Genomic DNA, 22719 nt, shown 5'->3' on the forward strand with positions numbered 1-22719 from the left:
AGTGACTCTTAATAATAGGGAACAAACTGAGGGTCGATGGAGGGAGGTATGTGGGGGATGGGCTAGATGGGTGATGGGTATTAAGGAGGGCACTTATGATGAAACTGGGTGTCGTATGTAAGGGACGAATCACTGAATTCTACTCCAGAAACCAATATTGCATTGTATGTTAACTAATGAAATTTAAATAAAATTTTAAAAAGAAAAAAAGAATATAGGAGAACAATTTTTTTTAATTTTTATTTTTTATAAACACATAATATATTTTTATCCCCATGGTTACAGGGAGAACAACTTTTTTTTTTTTTAAGATTTTATTTATTTATTTGACAGAGAGAGATCACAAGTAGATGGAGAGAGAGGCAGGCAGAGAGAGAGAGGGAGGGAAGCAGGCTCCCTGCTGAGCAGAGAGCCCGATATGGGACTTGATCCCAGGACCCTGAGATCATGACCTGAGCCGAAGGCAGCAGCTTAAACCACTGAGCCACCCAGGCACCCGGGAGAACAACTTTTTTTTTTTTTTTTAAAGATTTTATTTATTTATCAGAGAGAGAGGGGGAGAGAGCGAGCACAGGCAGACAGAATGGCAGGCAGAGGCAGAGGGAGAAGCAGGCTCCCTGCCGAGCAAGGAGCCCGATGTGGGACTCGATCCCAGGACGCTGGGATCATGACCTGAGCCGAAGGCAGCTGCTTAACCAACTGAGCCACCCAGGCGTCCCAGAACAACTTTTTTAATGGGAGACTGTTTACTTGAAACTAGAAGAAAATGTGATTTTGAAGGCAAATATATAAACCTAAAAGATTTGGAACTGTTCATAGAAGTTTCAGTGACTTCTGTATAATATATGCATAGTGAAAAAAACCGCACTTCTGATCAAAGGAAACACTTTTAATGACCTTATTAAACACAGGACAGAGATCAGAGAAACATCTTTTCCAAGGATGATCAAGTTAACTTTTAAGCAAAAGATCAGCAGAGATCGGGGCATGTTGAGGACAAACATATCTTTAGGTATCTTCTGAGAACCAACCCATTCTTTTTTCTCTGAGCATGATCTAACCCCTCTCCTCAGAGGAGTTTGTACTATGGATCTTGTGCCTCTGGTCATGGTATATCGGACTGGGATGGACACCGCCCCAAGTTTGGGAATTCATTTGTTTTTCCAACAATTTAAAATTGTGGCTGGGAGATAGTGTTGATGGGTGGGTAGAGCTGAGATAATGTACAAACTTAACAGCTGCAGGTGGATATGTTGCTGAAAAGGATTGTCCTCAGAGCCAGAATAATATGGCTAATGCAGCTAACATGCAGAGGGACAACACAGGCCATGTAGCCGAGAGATAGAGCAAGGAAAGCTGCTCTAGATTCTGCTGGCTTTTCAGTTCTGAATTCTGTTCCCTGCAAAGCTTGGCTAAAGCCCATTCCTGGGTTCAGGACACCACTCCTGTGTCTTTATTGTAAATATCCTCTTCTTATATCTGTGATCGTTTTAAGAGGGTTTTGTTACTGGCAAACAAAAGCCTTGAGTAGGATGATACTCCCCCACTTCTATCAGGGTCTTCTTCTGGCCATTCTTTGAACTTATTCTCTTTTGGGAAATCCAGTGTCTTCATGATCTCTTGCTTTCTTTCTTCTCTAGGACCAAATGCTCACAATGCCAAACCCCATCTTGTCCCTGCTTACTTGTATCTTCCTCTATGCCTGAAAAGACCAGTTCTTCAAAAAGTTTTCCTGGACTAATCTGACTTTAGGGATTCCCCCTCTTCCAATAGCATCAGGGTATGTCAGTGTGTCCCAGTTATCAGACCACAGTCTAAGTCCAGGGTGGCTGCATCAGCATCATCTAGAGCCTGTTAAAAATTCCACACTGCTACCACTCTCCCCAAACCCCAAGATTCTAATTCAGTAGATCTGGGTGAAGCCTACACTTTTTTTAAAAGGCTTCCCAGTGATTTTCATGTACATTTCATTTTTGAAAACTGCTAAGAGATATCCACCTGAACTCTTTCTAAACATGTGACCAAGTCTTCCACTGCTATGATTGACCCCAGGTTAAGGAAGTAACCATAGTATCCAAGCTTTGGACCTCTCTTTGTCATGCCTGGGACTCTAGGGGTTACAGAAAAAGGAGATGACATCGTAGATCATGACCGTTTACCTATGGCCTCTTCATTATGGCGTTAACATAGACAAAAGTGCAATGCTTGTGAAACTTCCCTCTCCTGAAAACTCTTTTGGGGGCAAATCTAAATTCAGAAGGTAAATTTCATGAAGTCTTTGTGAAATGGCCTGTTCACAACTAACACACAATGAATTATTCAAGTGGAGCAAAGACATAGCTGAACTGGCCTGAGGATGGCTGCCAATCCCCAGTATGAAATAATACTGTTTGATGGTCATCACCTGAAACTCCCCCTTCTAGGTTCCTGGCACCCCTCACACCCTGGGAGAATTGGCCAAGACCTGGCAGGAAGGATACAGTGCGAACACCAATAAAAAATTCACTGTTGCTAGCCAGAACTTTGGGTAGAGCAAGAAAAGAGTGTGTTTGTGTGTGTGCGTGTGTGCGTGCGCACTGAGGGTGGGAAGGGGAGCTGCCCCACAAATCCTGTGATGAGTATCAGGTCTAAGAGAGGAGACCCATGGCACAGGGTTTGATCCTATCCAAAGTCAGCACCGTAGGGATATACTTAGTAGGCAGAAGCACTGAGTATTCAAGGGCTGTCAGAAACTTGCAAGGAATCCATAGAGCATCTCCCACAATCTTTCGTTCTCGGAAGGTTCATTACCTAAAGTGGTAAAAAGCATATGAACAAGGTTGTTCGAGCTCACAATGCTGGGAGCCTATCTCTGATCGCCCACCTTCCCAAAAACCTCACCCCCTCATCACCTCTGCTCTTCTATTCTCTCTGCTACTTGTCTATGTTACCCTTCCCTGCCCCCAGTGCTCCCCAAGGAATGATCCTCCACCCCATCCTGTTCAGAGCCACCCACTCTCCTGCCCCCAGAAGCCCGCGGCCTCTGTACCTGTGGGCTCTGGACAAGCACGTGCCTCTGATGATGAGGAAGGTGCCCACAAGGAAGCCCAACAGGCCAAGAGCCAGGCCGAGGGCGCAGATCAGAGTCTCAGTGGTGTCTGGCACTGGGATAGGCACCTGGGGCTCTTGGGGGAGAAAGGAAGGGTCGGTGAAAGGATTCCAGAGTAAAGGAAACATGGGTCTGTGGAGAGCAAGCTGGGGAGGGGCTCCTACCCCAGTGTTTGAGAAGTGGTTCATCCAGGCCCCAGTGCTCCACCTTGCAGTCATACATGTCGTCTGCAGAGGGCACGAAGGTCAGATAGCAGAACTTGCGGAACAGATGGTCGGGCTGGGAATAGAAGCTGGTCTGGGCCACCCCCTCGCTGATTATTTGACCGTTGCGCAGCCAGGTGATATTGATCACAGGAGGGAAGATGTTGTCCACCATGCAGATGAGGACGTTGGGCTGCCCCAGCTCCACTCGGAACCTGGGGAGTACCGTCACTCTCGGAGGCACTAGGAAGAATGAGGCCCTGAATCCCAAAGTCTCATCCCTGCAGCTGCGCCTGATTAGGACTGGGATTGAGGGACGTTTCCTCCTATTTAGGCATTTGCAGGCAGGGAATGCTCTGGTACATAACAGCCAGGGTGGCGGTGGGGGGCAGAGGGAAAAGAGGCTGAGGAGGGTCATGGGGGCACCAGGGACTCCTATGTCTGACAGGTCCCTGAGGGGGTGTCCAGGTGAAAGTGTCAGTCCTCAAGAGGGAAGAGGAGGAAGAGGGTGCTGAAAGGGTCTGGGAAGTTCTAGAGCCTCCTGGAAAAGAAAGGGGCTGAGTACAACAGTCACAGAGGCTGAAAGAGGGGCATGCCAGAGTAGATGGGGGCCTGTGAGTGGGAAGAGGCTTCTTTGGACCTCCCCTGCCTAACACAGGGAAGGGGAGGGTGCGAGGAGAGGAAAGGCCGATACCGTTGGTGGCTCTGGTGCGGTTGGAGCGTTCCACCAAGACATCCAGATGGGCTTTGATCACCGCGATGCTGGCCAGCCCATTCTGTGGGTCAAAGTGGGCCAAGTTGCCAAACTCAGGCAAACGCCACACGGCCTCCTTCTTCTTCAGCTCCACAGAGAACAGCTGTTCCCCATCAAATTCATAAGCAAACTGACCCGAGGCACCATAAGACTGGTAGAAGGCTGGTCCATAGGAGCCCATGTGATCAGCTGAATCCGGTGAGTTCAGGGTCAGAGACAGAAAAGAAAACATATCAGTCTCATTAAGAGCATGCGATATGTTGAATCTCTGAGCCTATGCCCCAGGCTGGGTTCTCTGTGGGGACAGAGTTGACTTGTTGAGCTGGTTCTTGGCCAGTGGAAAGGTTGCGGGGCAATAGAAGGGAGAGGACAGAGGGAAACAGGCCCAGGCCCAACACAATGACAGGAACAGAGACATGAGCGCGGTGTGGCATACCAGGTCGGGAAGAAGAGAGGCCGCCTGGAATCATGCTTGGGATCCCCAAAGTTGAATGTTAGCCATGGTCGTAAGCTCTAGTTGTCCTATGAGGTCCTGTGTGTGAGATGAGTGGTAGTGGGGGCGGGGGATGAGGGAAGATGATTAAGGATGGGAGCATAATGGAGCCTGGGGCACAGAGACACAGTGTGGGTAGGCGTGAGGGGAGAAGAGGTGATGGCTGACAGAAGTAAGAATTAAGATCTGTGACAGAGACCAACCAGATAGGAAAAGGCAGCCTGAGGTATGACAGAGAGCACTGGAAAAGGAGCCTAAAGTTCAAGTCAGGTTTATACCCCAACTCTTTCACCTCAGATTATGATCAAACATGTCTGTTTCCATAACTGAGGCTCAGTTTTTGTTGGAAATTTGGGTTAGATTTTAATTGGTAAGGGACCTTTAGAATTCTATGAAATTGTATGTTCAACAGCCATTAAGGGACTACTATGTGCCCAGCACAAAACTAGGCCCCATGGAAATACAGATGACCAGCTGTAGGTCCCTCACACAAGGAGCTCATGTCTAGAGCAGGAAAAGGCAGATAAACAGTTAACTATCCACATGGTGATAAATACTGCAATAAAACTGGATTTGAATGGACACACTCCAAGCCAGGAAGTGTCAGAGAAATCACTGTGCTCGGCAGGAGTAGAATGGAGGTCCGGGTCTCACAAGGAAGGAAGGAACTGGGGAGGCACCTGAACCTAGAAAAGTTTGAACCTGCAGCTGGCGTGGCTGAACTGGGCTGACCTGTATATTTTAGGTCTGCAATGGACATGATAGACGTGAGAGAGATTGGGGTTCTCTTGGTAAAGGAAGTTGCCCATAAACCAGAGAAGAACAATTTTTTTAAAGGTTTTTTTAAAAAAATATATTTTATTTATTTATTTGACAGAGAGAGAGATCACAGGTAGGTAGAGAGGCTGGCAGAGAGAGAGAGAGAGAGAGAGAGAGAAGCAGGGTCCCTGCTGAACAGAGAGCCCGACGTGGGACTCGATCCCAGGACCCCGAGACCATGACCTGAGCCGAAGGCAGCGGCTTAACCCACTGAGCCACCCAGGCGCCCCCAGAGAAGAACAATTTATGTTCTATACCATCTCTCATGTAACCCTAAATCTCCTCTCCTCACCCAATCCCTCCCAGCACTCACCCTTGATGGCCCCAGTTTCCTGGGGGCTCAGGAGGCTCATCAAGGTGTAGAGTCCCAGGACTAGCCCCCCACTGAGGACCATTGCCCTGGTTCTTTAACTAAGTAATTCTCGGTGTGGGGCCCGTGGAGGAGGTAAACAGAAAGAGGAAGGAAACAGATTCTTGGGTGGGGAAGACCCCTGCTATATTCAGCCAATCAGAGACATTCTCTGAGTTCGTGCCGCTGTTGCTGGGGAAAGAAGTAAGGAGCCTAGGTGGAAGGTGAAAGAATGAGCTGGACCCTCATTGCACCGGGGAAGCCTGGCCCCCAGGAGAGTGAAGAGGAGGTTTCTGTTTGGGAGGTGGCAGGGGCTTAAATCAGTCATTACTAAGAACTCCAACAAGAGGCCCCCTGAAGGGAGAGAAAAGGCCATCAGAGAACCACGCAACCGAGCTCAAACAAAACCTCTATCTTGGTCTGGAGTGTAGAGAATCTCAGTCTCCCTATAAGTTTCTGCAGACAGATTTGAAGACATAATAATATAAACTGTACTTAGAAACTTTTAAAAGGAGATCATGGATACACAGAAAGAGGAAGGAAACAGATTCTTGGGTGGGGAAGACCCCTGCTATATTCAGCCAATCAGAGACATGCTCTGATTTTTCTAAAATCCTTAAATAAAAAACCCTTTAAATCACTTTGGAAAACATTACTTCATTTCATTGTGTTAGAAAAAAATACGTAATTGTGAGAGATGCTCGGAGCAAGGAAGAACTGTAAGGAGTCTCAGTGGACTGTTCTAAGGAGGGCAGAGGGTGCAGGAGAACCTCCATTTGTCCCTCTGGGCCCCCTGGACACCCTTCTCCGTGCTGCCTGCAGGCTGACCTGTGGACAACATCTCCCTGCCCTATGGTTTCTGGTTGGGTTCAGCCAATGGGAGGCAGGGGCAGAATTTGGTCCAATACAAAAAATATATACAAAGCTAACCATCTCTCTAGATAAGGAAAAGTCTAACCAAATATCTGAAAGATCATGAAATAAATGATTTTCAGCTTGGAAGGGAACCAAGACATCATCTGAGTCTATGGTTCCAAATCTGGTTACAGAGAAGAATCACCTGGGGAGATTCCTGGGGCGCCTGGGTGGCTCAGTCGGTTAAACATCTGACTTGATTTTGGCTCAGATGATGATCTCAGGGTCATGAGATCAAGCCCTGAGTCATGCTGAGCACAGAGCCTCCTTGGGATTTCTCTCCCTCTCCCTCTGCCCCTCCCCCTTCTCGCTTTCTTAAAAAATAAAATAAATTTAAAAAAATACAGATTCCTGGGTTCCATTCTGACCTGAGTTAAAGCAGCCTTTTCAAGGGCAGAACCAGGAGACCCAGGTTAGTAGCATGCTCCGAAAGTGAGCACCATCAAAACTGAAAAGAACTATGCTTCCAGAAGAGAGTTTGTGGAGGGGTCTTACAATCTTACAGACTTGGACCAGAAACCACATGCTATTTCTACCACATTCCATTGGCAAGAATTAAACAATGACCCTGCCTGAGTACAACAGGAATGGAAAAATGAATTTTAGCTGTGTGTTCAGGAAGATGTACTGGTCTGGTGAGGACACAGCACTCTCTTTGCCCTTCCCAGCTGTATTTATTGTGATTATTAACATATTTGGACTTGTTTCTAATATTTTATTTATTTCAATATTTCTGTTTTTCAAGTTTCCTTTTCTTCATTGTCTTTAAAAAAAAAACAAAAACAAACAAACTGCTCTCTATGCCTTACCAATCTTTCCTCTAACTAGATCAGAACTTCAGTATGCTTTCAAGTTATTCATTTACTTCCTCCCTCTCTTCTTCACCAAGGTGTTGATCAACTTTACTTCTCCTCCTTTTTGGCACCTCCTGACATTTTTTTCTCTTATTGGAATATTTTTTCCAATAATGTCTTGAGTATTTGTGTGGCAAATCTTCTGAAGCTTTGTATACCTGAGAATATTTTTGTTATAGCATCACTCTTGAATAATGTTTAGTTATGTATTAATTTCTATGTTTAGGGGCTCCTGGGTGGTTCTGATGGTTTAACGCTGGACTCTTGCTTTTCAGCTCAGGTCACGATCTCACAGTCCTGGGACAGCTCCGCATCCGGCTCACGCTCAGCCGGGAACCTGCTTGAGATTCTCCCTTCCTCCCTGGCTGCTCCTCCCCCTACTCTCTCTCTCACTTAAATAAATAAATAAAATCTTTTAAAAAATAAATAAATTCTAAGTTTAAAGTGTTTTTTTCTTTTCCTTTCTTTCTTTTCTTTTTTCTCTTTCTTTCTTTCTCTTTTTTCCCTTTTTTCCTTTTCTTTTCTCTTTCTTTCTTTCTTCTTCTTCTTTTTTTTTTTTTTAACAACACACACTTCATTTACTTAATTGAAAGCTTTAGTGGAGTTGACTTGGGTTCTGTTCACACTGACTTCCGTGCGTGGTGTCTGGGTTTTCTGTGCTTGACGCCTGCTTAGTTGCTCCCATTGCTCTTGCTTTGTTTTCTTTTAGGATCAAGGTGGGTGTTTTCATGTAAAATCTGATTTTTAATTCCTTCTCTGACAATTCTTTCCTGGTGTCTTAGCTTTGCGTAATTATACCCACAGTGGAACAAGCATCCTCAAGTCACCAAGATAAATCCTCCAACTCACGGCCAGTTAATAAAAAATGTCCAAGGCCAACCACAGCAGATCCTAATGAACCACACAATATCAAATCCTGCGCATAGGGAGTGTTTTCAACGTCTAAAACTCCTGGGAGTAAAGGGCTAGAAAAAAAATTAAAAAGAACCTTGCCTTTGGCGTTCTCGCTGGGCTCAGGTGCAGTGGCCTCAGGCTCCAGGGAATGCCTGAGGCCCCACCCCGCCACAGTTGTTTTTTTGTTAATATTTTAAGTAATATCATCCCAATATCTTCTTGCATCCAGTGCTGTAGTTAGGAAATCTGATATCAGGCTTCCTCTTGGGAATCTTAGAATTTTCTCATTGCCTTTGACCTTTGAAATTTGTATCTAAAATTTTATCTAAAGTTCCATTTAAATTTGTATCCAAGTTTGTATCCAAATTTACAATTTGTAAATATTGTATCTAAAATGGGTTTTCCTTCTCTTGCTATAGGACATTATGGATCCCCTGTATCTTTTCATTCTGGGAATTCGGTAATTCTCTTTATTTCTGTAAATGTAAATGTTTCTCTTCTTCTTTAATTTTTTTTCTCTTCATGAAATTCATATTATCCCTGCTTGGGCATTTCTCTCCCCAGTCTCTTTTGACTTCTATATTTCAATTTCTTCCTCCTTGTATCTTTTCCTCTAGGAAAGTCCTTCAGTGTAGTCTTCCCGCTTAGTTGTATCTCTCCCACTATTTATTCCCATTAGTAGGATTTTTATTTTGACTTTCATATTTTTTTCATGCCTGGAACTTCTATGTAGCTTTCCCTGTATTCCCTATCTTTTCTCATATTATAATAACTTTTTTTTTAAGATTTTATTTATTTATTTGACAGACAGAGATCACAAGCAGGCAGAGAGGCAGGCAGAGAGAGGAAGAAACAGGCTCCCTGCTGAGCAGAGAGCCTGACTCGGGGCTCCATCCCAGGACCCTGAGATCATGACCTGAGCCGAAGACAGAGGCTCAACCCACTGAGCCATCCAGGCGCCCCTAACTTTTCTTATTTTTTAATGCATTTTTCATGCTCATTTTAAGGGGCTAGTCTATATTTTCTGGTACTTTTCCAAGGACACATATGGGCCCATTTGTTGTTTTTCTTTCCAGTTGTGAAACTCACCAAAGGGAGGGAGTTACAAATCTGGCCTTTGAGTGCCCATCTAGGTCAGTCTCATGAATGTAGAGAGGGAAGGACCCAAGTTCTAGGACAACACAAAGCCAGTTACCACCCTTTTGGTGTCACCTTACTGGCGACAGCTCAGGTGGCAGGGGCCAGGCCTCTCTCTCCCTGGCGCTCGGAGACAGAGTACAGTGAATGATGCCCGGCCTCAGGTGCATTTATTGTCCTACCCCTCCCAGCTCCAGCAGGCATTTCAACCTAGACTTTCTCCCCAAACCTCCACTGCTGTATGAGCAATCAGGATCTTGCCCCTGTATTTCGTATTATGGGGCAGGCGATACATGTTCAGGGGAACACCGGGGCAAAGCAGCAGCAGACGCCTCTGATGAATCTTCTCACAGCCAGCGAGCCACCCTAAAACAATAGACAGTGGCACTATGGATTTCCCAGAGTTTCCCTTCACGGCTTCTCCATGGTTGGTTTTTAGAGCTGGGAATCAAGAACACGTGTTAATTTATCCTCACAGGAAGCAGGCCTCTCCATTATTTCCCTATAATATTATGTACAAACTACAGCCCCCCCATATAGAAATGCCGAGGGCTTGTGGTTCATTGACTCTTTGTTATATAAACCCCCCTCTCCTCCAGATGCTAGCACAGTAGTAAATAAATGCTTTTCAAATACATAAACAGATTATAACAAATAAAGATCAATGCCAGGGCGGTGCAGTCAGTTAAGCCTCTGATTCGTGGTTTGGGCTCACATCTGATCTCAGGGTGGTCAGAAAGACCCCCTCATTGGGCTCTGCGTTTAGTGCGGAGTTTGCTTGAAACTCTCTCCCTCCCCCTCGGCTCTTCCCCCCGCCACTGGCACATGTGCCACCGTGCTCTCTCTCTTCCTCTCAAATAAATAAATAATAATAATAAATAAAAATAAATAATTTATAAATAAATATAATAAATAAAAAAATCAATGAATTGAATACCAGTTCTATATCGTTCTAGAGAGCGATATTCCAGTACTGGAAACAAATACTGAAAATAAGTACAGGCTCAACACTGGGGAGAAAAGTGTCTGCTCTTTGGATATGACATAAACTCAGTTACTCTAAATTGTCTAAAACACTTGACTTTGAGATAAATGTAGTTCTATCCATCATGTTCTCTAGAGACATAATAACGTTATGTAATAATAAAGCTGAGGTAGGTGGTTAGGAGATATTATTTATTCAACACATATTTATGGAACACTTACTATGTCCTGGGGACACAGAAAACAGCACATGGCCCCTTTCTCCAGAGGACTGTGCTGTCCAATATAGTCACCACCTGCCACAGGTGGCCATTGACGACCTGTAATATAGCCAGTCCTGAGATATAAGTAGGAAACCATGGAATTTTGAAGACCTTGTAAAACATATCTGTATTATATATATTTAAAATTATATATATGAATATATAATCTAATTAATCTTTTTATATTGATTGATGGTTAATTGGCAATATTTTGGATATGTTGAGTTTTTAAAATATATTATTAATTTCACTGTTTTTTATTACTTTTTTAAAGTGGCTACTAGAAAATTTGATATTGAAAATGTAACTCTCATTACATTTCTTTTTTTTAACTTAATTTTTAAAATTTTTTAAATAAACATATAATGTATTATTAGCCACAGGGATACAGGTCTATGAATTGCCAGGTTTACACACTTTACAGCACTCACCATAGTCTCATTACATTTCTAATGAACAGTCCTGTTCCGGTTGCTCTCTGTTGGCAGCCAATTAACCATTAATTCTTTTCTTAGATTGTTCAATTTAACAGTCCACTTTCCAGAGGCGGGCCTGGGGTTGGGGGGCAGGCTTGTGACCACCTAGGGATTCCACCAGAGGGCAATCTTACCTTTCATTGTTTCAATTCTAGCCCTTCTATCTATTTTTAGTATATATGTGTTTAACTACTTTTAGTCTATTTTGCTTCAGGCACTGTGCTAGGCTCTGGGACCACATTATGGTTCCTGCCATCCCAGATCTTTCAATTTATCAAGAAGGCTATAAACAACCACGTATGATGTGAAAAGAAAGAAGAATCAAAGCCATTATATTACTGTACACTATGAGTGTTCATGTGCTCTTCAACTTCCTGGGATGACCCTTTTTTAGTAATTAATTAAATAGTTCCAACCCAGATAATTTCAGGAATTCAAGTGGTCTAGTCCTGTCTCCAGAATTTCCTGGACAGAGAAGTGATACAAACATGTGTTTCTGTATGTCAGGTGCTCCGTATCTCTTGCTCTAACCTCCTGTTCCAGAAAGTCTGTTTCAGCTGATTTGAGGCTGCTCTCTATAGTAGCAGGTGTCTTACTGGCTGTGTTTTCAGGCTCTGGACTTCTGTCGTGTTGCTGGAAGCTGCTGGCTTGTCCTAGAACTTTCCCCTCCCATTTTCTGACTTCTCTAAATCCCAGACCTCCTATCTCCTAGGAACAAACTAAAAATTTTAAAGCTAAAATCACTCTTTGCTCTTTCTTCAACAGTGCATATACTAAAATCACTGTTCCTTTATATCTTTAGATAGCTTGAAATATAAAAATTAAAACCTGTATATGAAAAAAAGTAACTTTAATATATATATATGTATATGTGCATATATATATGACTGGTCTCATCATACTCTGTAGCAACAATTCAAAATGATGGTAGGAAAATCCCCAAACAGGACTTTTAAAGATATAGATGCAACTCTTCCCATTTCAAATAGATTTAAAAAAAAAAAAAAAAGATTCATCTTTCCTTTGGGAAAGGCCAAGTCTTTCAGAATTTCTCCTCTTTCTCCTTCTCCTTCCTTCTTTCTCGAATGACATCCTGGGACAGAAGTTAAGTTTGTATAACATTATGACTGTGGGATGCTAGGTCTGGGTGGCATTTTCCTTTTTTCTGATGGTTCTCTACTTTCAGTATCACCTTGGTCATGGTCCTCTGCCCTCTCTCCTTCAATTACCCTTGAATCCAGTCCAGTTCTACCCTCTCCATGACTACCTTGAAAATCAATTTACTGAAAATCAACTCTCTAAAAATCAGTTCCTCAAGGCACCTCTCTGGCTCAGTTGGTAGAGCATTTGACCCTTGATCTCAGGGTTGTAAGTTTGATCCCCATGCTGGGTGTAGAGTGAATTAAAAATAAAATCTTTTAAACATTTTATAATATAAAAATAAAAATAAACTCACCACATGGCCAAACAATCAGAAATTAACTCACTAAATCACAATTTTCCTATTTTACCAATTTACCAAAAACTTGATTCTTTAACTTTATAAAGTTTTTTTTCACTTTACATATTGAATTAAGTGGTTTTACAGCATTTGAAGTTTCTAAAAAATTTTAGTTTTCCTTTTGTCTTCTTATTAGCTTTCAAAGTAATGATCAGTTTGCCAAATGTTACAAATACAAGAAAATGATAATGGCTATAGAGTTTTTTAATTGTCTCAAGTGTCTTCACAAAAACAGATCAACTGGGATAGCAAAGTAACCAGAGACAATGTCTTCAGTGAAGTAAGGACCAGGCAGCCCCTGGAACTCTAGAATATGAATGGATGGGTCCAAACAACTACACAGGACCCTATGGGTTCTAGCCCCTTGTGAAGGTAGTGGAAGGATGAAAAAGGAGAGTTTTGATGTTTTTAAGTTCTTGGAAACACAGAACTGGCCAATGAATACTCACCTCCAAAAGAAGATGGTCCCAACCTAAAATGCACACTCAGCAAGAAACTCTAAAAATGAAGCCAAGCCTGAAATTCTAAAACCAAGAACTTCAGAAACCTCTTTTTCTTTTACCAATGTCTGGTTTTCAAGACTATGGCTTTGCTCTATCTGTCAATATTCCATTTTGGAATTGTTTCTCTTGGAAATTCTGTGATAAAAATCCAGATGTTCCCCAAAACAACGAGTATCTCTGGATGAATAGGCATGAGATCGCATCTAAAGATGTGTGAAAAAGAAAATATTAAGACCATGAGTATATTAATATTTTATAATAAAATACTATCCCTATATGTTTTACAGAAACATGTGACTTCTGCCTGCCTCTACTAACTCTCATAATGAAAAAGCACATTAATATGTTTTCCTAAATCAAAGGTAAATTTTCTCCTTGAAATCAATTACATCTCTTGAACAGGAAAGCAGCTTCCAGCACTATGTATTTAAAATAGTAATATTTTATAGTTTTAGCTCCTACTTTTAAATCTTTGATCCATTTTGAGTTAATTTTGTATATGAGTCCAACATCATTCTTTTGCATGTGGATATATGGTTTTACCAGCACCCTTTGTTGAAAAGTCTGTCTTTTCTCCCCCTGAATGATCTTGGTACTCTTGTTGAAAATCACTGACTCTATAGGCAAGAGTTTATTTGGGGGTTCTTGACTTTATTCCATTGGTCTATGTGTCTGTCTTTATGCCAGCTCCATACTGTTTCAATTACTGTAGATTTGTGGTAAGTTTTGAAATGAGTAAGTGTGACACCTCCAGCTCTTCCTCTTTTTTAAGATTGTTTTGGCATTTAGGGATCCCTTGAGATTCCATATGAATTTTAGGATATATAATTCTATTTCTGCAAAAAAAAAAAGATGGGATTTTGATAAGGATTCCACTGAGTCTGTAGATTGCTCTGGATAATATAACAAATTTTAATAATAGGAGTTTTCCAATCCATGAACATGGAGTGTCTTTCCATTTATTTACATCTTCCTTAACTTCTTTCAGCAATGTTTTTTTTCTACTTGGTGAGATTTGGCTTCATGTTCAAGGATCTATTTATGATCTTTTTAAAAATTTGTTTATTTATTTTTTTAAATAAACATATAATGTATTTTTATTATTTATGATCTTTTGCAGTCTAATGATAACCACCTTGCTAGGGTGAATGCCCACATGGACAATTGTGACGTTTGCCTTCTCTCACTGTACTCATTTGGTGTAGATGACATACTCCTTCTTGTAAACCTGGACAACTTTGCCAACTTGCTGACCTTTGTGGTGTCCTCCTACAACCTGTACTTCATCATGCTTTCAGATGGGCATGGATCAAATATCATGCTTCTGTCTCAGCTCTTTGGAAAAGGGGAAGACATAATTTTCCTGAGAATATGGGAAGGTGCATTGAAAGGTCTTTCATGGTTCTTGCTCCAGTCTTTTGAACTTCATTTTGGCTGCTGGCACTTCAGCAATGGCCACAAAAGGCTCAGCAATGTTTCTTAGTTTTCAGTGCATACAGCATTCACATCCTTGGTTGGGTTAATTCCTAAGAATTTTATTCTTTTCGATGCTATTGTGAATAGAATTGTTTTCTTTTTTGTTCTGTTAGTGTACATAAACACAACTGATTTTTTAATTGAAATCAGTTGACATACAATATTGTATTCATTTCATCTGTACAACATGGTGACCCAACATTTATATACATTAGTAAATGACCAGCATGGTAAGTCCAGTTATCTGTCACCATACATAGTTATTATAATATTAATGACTATATTCCCTATGCTGTAGTTTACCTCCCTGTGACTTATTTTATAACTAGAAGTTTGTACCTCTTAATTCTCTTCCATCTATTTCACCCATCCCCTCACCCCCCTCTCTTCTGGAAACAACCAGTTTGTGGTCCGTATTTATGAGTCTGTTTCTATTTTGCTCATTCATTTGTTTTGGTTTTTTAGACTCCACATACAAATGAAAGCTTACAGTATTTGTCTTTCTCTGCCTAAATTATTTCACTTAGGTAAGACCCTCTAGGTCCATCCGAGTTGCCACAAATGGCCACAAATGGCAAGATTTCATTCGTTTTTATAGCTTAGAAATATTCCATTCTATGTATATACCACATTTTCTTTATCCATTGGACTTAGGTTTCTTCCCTATCTTGGCTATTGTAAATAATGCTGCAATAAACATAGTGTATATATCTTTTTGAATTAGTGTTTTCATTGTCTTCAGGTGAATACCCAGAAGTGAAATTGCCATATTGTATGGTATTTCTCTTCTTAATTTTCTGGGGAACCTCCATACTATTTTCCATAGTGGCTGCACCAATTCACGTTTCTACCAACAGTGTGTACCACATTTCTTTACATCCTTGCCAATGCCTGTTATTTATTATATTTTTGATATTACTTTTCTGACAGGTGTGAGACGATATCTCATTGTGGTTTTGATTTGCATTAAAAAAACAGCTGTGGATTTGTGTGTTTTTTGTACCTTGCTACTTTGCTAATTTCATTTATTGTTTTGTGGGAGAAACTTTAGGATGTTGTACTTATAAAAGCATGCATCTTTGAACAGAGATAATTTTACTCTTTCCAATTTGGATGTCCTTTTTTCCCCCCTTAGCTTGTTTAATTGCTCTGGCTAGAATTTCTAGTGCTATTTTGAGTAGTAGCTAAAGCAAGCATCCTTATCTTGTTTCTGAAATTAAAAGAAAAGATTTCTGTCTTCCACCATTGATTATGCTGTTAGCTGTGGGATTTTCATTTATGACTTTATTATGTTGGGGTCATTTCCTTCTACTCCTAGTTTGGTGAGTGTTTTCACCATTAAAGAGTGTCAAGATTTTGCCAAATGCTTTTTTTTGCATCAGTTGAAGCGGATCATTTGGGTTTTTCCTTCCATTCTGTTGGTGTCATATATAACATGAATTTTCATATGTTGAACCATGGTTGCATACCAAGAATAAATTCTACTTGGTGTGTATTCTTTTAATATGCTCCTGGATTCAGTTTGCTAGTATTTTGATGAGGATTTTTGCATTAATGTTCATAAGGGATATTGGCCTGTAGTTTTGGTAGTGCCTTTGTCTGGCTTTGGTATCGGACAATAACAGTGTCATAGAATAAGTTAGGATGTATTCCTCTCCTTTTTGGTTCTTTGAGTTTGAGGAGGATTGGTATTAGTTCTTTAACATTCAGTAGAATTCGCCAGTGAAACCATCAATTCCAGGGCTTTTCCTTGTCCAAAGGTTTGTTGTTGTTGTTATTTTTTAATTACTGATTTAAACTTACAAGTTATACATCTACTCAGATTTTCTATTTCTTATTCAGTCTAGGTAAGTTTTGTGTTTCTAGGTATTTGTTCATTCCACCTAGGTCATCCAATTAGTTGATTATCCAGTTGTTCATGGTACTATCTTTTAATACTTTTTATTTCTGTGGAATCAGTAGAAATGTCTCTAATTCAGTCTTTTTTTTATAGATTTTATTTATTTGAGAGAGCAAGAGAGCACATGAACAAGCTCGGGAGGGGAAGGAAGGGCAGAGGGAGAGGAAGAAGCAGACTCCCAGCTGAGCAGGGAGCCCTATGAGGGGCTGAATCCCAGGACTCAGTTCATGACCTGAGCAGAAGGCAGATGCTTAACTGACTGAGCCACCCAATCCCCCCCAACCCCCCACCCCAGATCATTTCTAACCAGTAATTTGAATCTTCCTCTCCCTTTTTTCAGTCAATCCACTTAACAGTTTCTTGATTTTCTTACTCTTTTTGAAGAAGCAACTTTGGGGGTTATTTATTTTCAGTATATTTTCTCTTCTCTATTTTATTTATCTCTGTTTTAATCTTTATTATTTCCTTCCATCTGCCAGCTTTGGGTTGTTTGTTCTTCTTTTCTAGTTCCTAAGGTTGTGAAGTAGGTGATTGGTTTGAGGACTTTCTTCCTTATTTATTTTATTTACTTTTTAAAAGATTTTATTTATTTATTTGAGAGACAGAGATCACAAGGAGGCAGAGAGGCCGGCAGAGGGGCGGGGAGGGGGGGAGCAGGCCCTGCACTGAGCAGAGAGCCCAATGCAGGGGGGTAGGGGCTGAGATCCTCACCTGAGCTGAAGCCAAAGGCTTAACCCACTGAGCCACCCAGGCGCCCCCATTTCTTCCTTTTTAATGTAAGTGTTTACAGATGTAAATTTGACCCTTAGTGCAGTCCTTACTGATGGTATGCTGTAGTGCAGTCCTTACCGACCGTATGCTGTTCTGTGTGTTGTGCATTAGTTTTCATTCATCTAAATATTTTCTAATTTCTCTTGTGATTTTTAACTTGATCCATTAGTTGAGTGTTTTAATTTCTATAGATTTGTGAATGTTCCAGTTTGTTTTCTGTTGTCTCTAAATGACATTTTCTTTCCTTTTATTTATTTTAGATAGAAAGAGAAAGAGCCAGAGAAAGCAAGGGGCGGGGATGGGGCAGAGGGAGATGAGAGGAGAATCTCAAGCAGGCTCCGAGCTCGGTCAGCACAGAGCCTGATGCGGGGCTTGATCTAATGAGCGGGAAGATCATGACCTGAGCCAAAACCAAGAGTCTGATGCTTAACCAACTGAGCCACCCAGGCACCCCTCTAAATGATATTTTAAATTAATGCATCACATTTTAAGATATATTCTCCTGATATTTAGGTTAAATGCACTATATGGAGGTTGTGGTCATTTTCATTGAGCAACCAAGGTTCATTCCACACCTTAGTCTCTCTATGGCAATGCTTGAAAGGTGAAAAGATATGTTAATTTTCAAGCTAAGATTTTCTTACACCGGGCTTTAAGAAAGCTTTACAAAATTTATTTCTACATTTCCAGCATGCAACACAACAAAACTAAAGTATATTTAAGATGTAATACTGGCAACAGAAGAAAGAGAACCTAACGTGGAAAAGAGAAAGAAATAAGGGAAGGCTTCCTGGAAGAGATGACATATAAGCCAGACTGTCCAATAGCAGGAAAAGAGACAGAGAAAACAGCACCACTCTGCATTTCTCAAACTCTTTCTGTCCTTCCAATGCCTCAGCCTAAGGCCTTTCCCCAGCAGTGGGATTCTGCCCCTTCCTGGACTCCACAGGAAATATCCCCCCCCACCCCCACCCCCGCCAGCCTTCACATCCCCCTCCTCTTCCAGCTGCCAAGAGAATTGATTGCTTTTCCCTTAATATGGCCACACCTCTCTAAAGATCACTGAATCACCCCTTAGCATTGAGTCACATTTTATATATTCATATATATGTATGCATGTTTATTTACTGTTTTCTTTTCCTTGTGAAAGGCCTATCGTTCAATGTTCAGAAGTCATGTAGTTAAATCCTCCCCTTTCATAAACACCAAGGCCTAGAAAGTTTCTGTGACCAAGATCACCAAAATCACTGTTAGAAAAGATAGTTTTTAAAAATCCAGACCTGCGGTGAGAATTTTTGAGAATAGCTAGAACCATGTACACTAAATAAACTGTCAAAGGTTCAAAATAGCCAAAATAAAAACCAATGAACCACTGAAGTGATTAGTTAAAAATTCACCTGCACACACCAAGCATACAGTTTGCAAACCGGGAGCTCTCAACCCAGAGCATGGAATGAGGCTCAGGAGTATATTGTTATAAAGCAGCTCATGCCCTGAGAAAACAATGACTGTTTATCCTTCACGGATTGGTTACAATATTAGATTTTTCTGAGTGGTTCCTTCATATCAACCACGACAAACAACTCAAGTTTTACTTATCATTTCCAGAAGCGCAAACAAGAAATGATGTAGGTCAAATTAGCCTTGCAAAATAAGCTAAATTAACCGTTGTTTGGATGATCGCAGTCTGGTTATTCTGCTTAGAATTTTCAAGGCTAGTCTCCGTTCGGTTTTGATTTTAATAGACTCTACCGCTCCCTAAATGCGAGAGCCGGGGAAAAGCTCCCGGGATGCAAGAGGGGGGAAGCGCGCGGGGGTGGGGGGTGGGGGTGCAAGGGGCCCGGGAGGCGGGTGGACAGCAAACGACGGTCGCCCCTGCCCGGCTCGGTACCCAGGACCGCGCGGACCTAGGCGGGCGTGCGAGAAGTGGAAGTCGGGCGCCGCCGCTAGCCGCAGCGCCCTTTCCTACCGCGGGGACGCTGAGGCCGCCGGCTGCAGCCCCCGCGCGGGGCCAGGTGAGAACGCTCTTCGTTAGCGGGAAAGGAGAGCGCGCGCTTCCGCGGGGGCGGGGGCAGCGGCGAGAACCGGCCGAAGCCGGTCGAGAAGCGGCCGCGGGCGGAGGGATGTTGTTTGCAAAAGGGAGGCTGGGCGAGGGCGTGGCCGGGGCGTCGCGCTTAGCGTGTGGGCGGGCTCGCGGGGAGAGAAGCGGGAAGGGGGCGCTGGGGCAGGGGTTCTGCGACAGGGGGGAGAGTGAGGGCAGGACCTGAAGAGGCTGAACCCCAGTAGAGGGAAGGCGATTTCTGCGGGAACATGCAAGACAGCATCTGGCTGGCCGTGGGAGTGTGGGGAGCCCTGGGATGTAGGGGTGCAGGCTTGGCGGTGGGACAGGGAGGTGCGGACGGAGCCTCCCTGCACAGCACCACCCCTGGGCGGTGTTGGAGGAAACGCCGGTGGGGAAGATGGGTCTCAGATGTTTGAGGGACGCCAGGTGTTCGGACGGTTACTCTAAAGGTCTGGAGCCCACGACGAGGCGCTGAGACCATTTAGGAGAGCGCACCCCTGGAGAAGAGAGCAAAGCACTGTATCTCAGGACCCCGGACAGTTGTGATGTTGGCTAACAGGGATCCTGGGAAGGAAATGTGAAAATGAAGAGCAGGTATTAGGAGAAATGGACAGACACGTGTTCCAGAAACTGAGGTTAAGAGGGTGACCTAAACCAAAAGTAGCAATGACTTCGGTAGGTGAAGGAAAGTCAGGTTGAAGTGTGGGTTTGGAAATCGGGGAGCCTTGGGGAGAGCAGGCTGGCTGCGGCAGGAGCAAGACCGGGTCGGGCTGAGAAGTAAAGTGGGGGCGGGTGGGGTTGAGTGTGGAGCCTAAGATCGTTGGGGGCTGAGATGGCGTTTGATTTGTCTTTGATTTCCCATCGCTGGTACAGAGTAGTGTAGGTTCTTTTAGGAAGTCTGAGTGTAAAGGGAGGAAGAGAGCTGAGCTGTGTGCCGAGTCAAGAGGACTGGTCAAGGCCCCTTTCTGTCAGCTCGTACAGAGGAGGAGACTGGGTACACAAACCTGACATCGAAAGAGAAGAGCAGTGAGGGGTGGAGGAGAGAGCTGTGAGCAAAAACAAGGACTCTAGTCACAGAGACAAAGGAAAGGATGAAGGGTGGGAGAAGGGACAAGCTGTGTGTGTGACATCTTTTGTTTCCTCTTGGGAAAGTGGGAGGCAAGGTTGTCTGTTAAAAATTAGATGGTGGACAAATTGGATAGGAGTTAAGAGAGTGACGTCATTCAAAAGGCAAGTTGCTTAGGTAATTAGATGCGAGAAATGCCTAAAGACAAGCCATAGGAATGGTAAATTTTTGAGGTGCCCTGTACAAGATTTTGTGGGGTCATAGTTCTGCTGAATGGCATCATTTTCTCTAGCAGTAATAAGGTGCTGGTTATCAGAATGCTGAATGCCAGCCTAAGGAGATCTTCTAGGCCACTGGATCCCACGTCCTGCCCACCAGAACCTCCTAGAAATCTTCCCTAAAGCACAGATTCTACAGAATCACTGCCCAGAGATTCAGATCCTGAATCAGTGGCGAGGCCTGGAAAGCTGTGTTTTTAATTAGCTCCCTACTGATCCCCACATAGCCAGGTAAGAGTTGGCAGGTCCAGAAAATGTTTCTTTTTTCCATTTTATTGAGGTACAATTGACAACTAGGAATTATATATATATATAATATATATATATTATATATATATAAAAAATATATATTTTAGGTGTTCAGCTTGATGTTTTGATTTCTTGTTTGATGTTTTGCTATATGTATACATTGTGAAATGATTGCACAATCAAGCTAATTAACAGATCCAATTCCCACGGTAGCTAGAGTCTTTGTGTGTATATGTGTTGACAACATTTGAGATCTACCCTCAATAAATTTCAAGTATGCAATACAGTATTGTTAACTATATCAGCATGCTGTATGTTAAGGTCTCCAGAATTTATTCATCTTGGATAACTGAAAATTTCTACCCTTTGACCAATAGCTCCCTTTTATACCTCTCCCTAAGCCCTCGTTACTACCATTCTATTCTATGCCTCTGTGAGTTTAACTATCGTAGATTCCACATGGAAGTGAGATCATGCAGTATTTGCCTTTCTGTCTTTTTACTTTGCATATTTTACTTAGCATATAGCTAATTAGCATATGTATTATGTATAATATATAAACAATATATTGCATATATTGTATATATTCATACATATATACAATGGATATATATTCAGAAGTGGGATTCCTGGATGTATGATAGTTTTATTTTTAATTTTTTGAGGACCTTCTATACTGTTTTCCATAATGGCTGTACCAATTTACATTCCCACTACCAGTGTACAAAGATTGCCTTTTCTCCACATCCTCAGCAACACTTACCTTTTGTCTTTTGATAATAGCCATCCTAACAGGTATAAGATGACATCTCTCCTTGTATGTCAAGGAGGTTTCCACCTATGTTTTCTTCTAGGATTTTATGGTTTCAGGTCTTACATTGAAGTCTTTAGTCCATTTTGAGTTGATTCTTGCACATGGTGCAAGACAAGGGCCCAGTTTCATTCTTCCGTATATAGAGACCCACTGCTCCCAACAATATTTATTGAAGAGACTCTCCTTACCCCACTGCGTGTTTCTGAAACTCTTTTGAAGACCAACTGACCATAGATGCACTGATTTATTTCTGGGCCCTCTATTCTGTTCCATTTGCCTATATGTCTGTTTCTATACCAGTACCATACTGTTTTGATTGCTTTGTAATGTATTTTGAAATTGGGTAGGGCCTCTCTCCCGTGGGGCTGGGGAGGTCCCTTTTCTCCTTAGCCAGGGCTGGAGGCCAAGATCAGCCCTTGAGGGTCATTGTCAGGGCTGCCACAAGCTGGCAGCCTTGTTTTCCTGCCTCAGACATCTAGAGTTGCTGGGAGCCCCCAGTTGGTCTATACCAGGCATGCTGACCCCCAGCCAGACTAGGGTCTGAAGTGGCAGCATGGGGCCTCTGGCTCTCTTTAGGTAGTGCCAGGCTCTCATGAGCTGATCCTGAGCTATGTTGCCCTCAAAGTACCTTGGCCCCCTGCCTACCCCATAGACAACACCTAACAAACACACCTAAACAGGTAGTCACGTACCACAAAGATGCCTGTGAGGGAGTAGGACCTCTCACCTCCTGCTGTCCTACTAAACAATTTCTTTGGCCCTGGGGGATATCACTGGGGGAGGAGATGGTGTCCAAAAGAGGGGACTTCTGTTGTAGAAGGGGCATCCAAGGTCACCTAACTCAGGGAGGATCACCATTTTTCCTTGTGT

General features: G+C 42.6%; 1 protein-coding gene and 1 non-coding gene across 2 annotated transcripts; one reads left to right on the top strand and one right to left on the bottom strand.

Moving 5' to 3' along the window:
* Positions 1-874: 874 nt before the first annotated feature.
* Positions 875-5811, bottom strand: LOC132017864 (HLA class II histocompatibility antigen, DO alpha chain). Its single transcript, XM_059399982.1, has 5 exons — positions 5671-5811; positions 3986-4234; positions 3253-3534; positions 3029-3164; positions 875-2790 (listed from the first exon to the last, which is right to left on the bottom strand). Exons 1-5 carry the CDS (start codon positions 5750-5752, stop codon positions 2787-2789), a joined length of 753 nt encoding a protein of 250 aa, XP_059255965.1. The 5' UTR covers positions 5753-5811; the 3' UTR covers positions 875-2786.
* Positions 5812-22196: 16385 nt separating this feature from the next.
* LOC132018899 (small Cajal body-specific RNA 20) lies at positions 22197-22326 on the top strand. Its single transcript, XR_009404672.1, has one exon. It is a non-coding gene; the product is annotated as a small Cajal body-specific RNA 20 (non-coding RNA).
* The last annotated feature ends 393 nt before the right edge of the window (positions 22327-22719 follow it).

This window comes from Mustela nigripes, chromosome 5 (assembly GCF_022355385.1).
Source record: "Mustela nigripes isolate SB6536 chromosome 5, MUSNIG.SB6536, whole genome shotgun sequence".
NCBI classification, from domain to species: Eukaryota; Metazoa; Chordata; class Mammalia; order Carnivora; family Mustelidae; genus Mustela; species Mustela nigripes.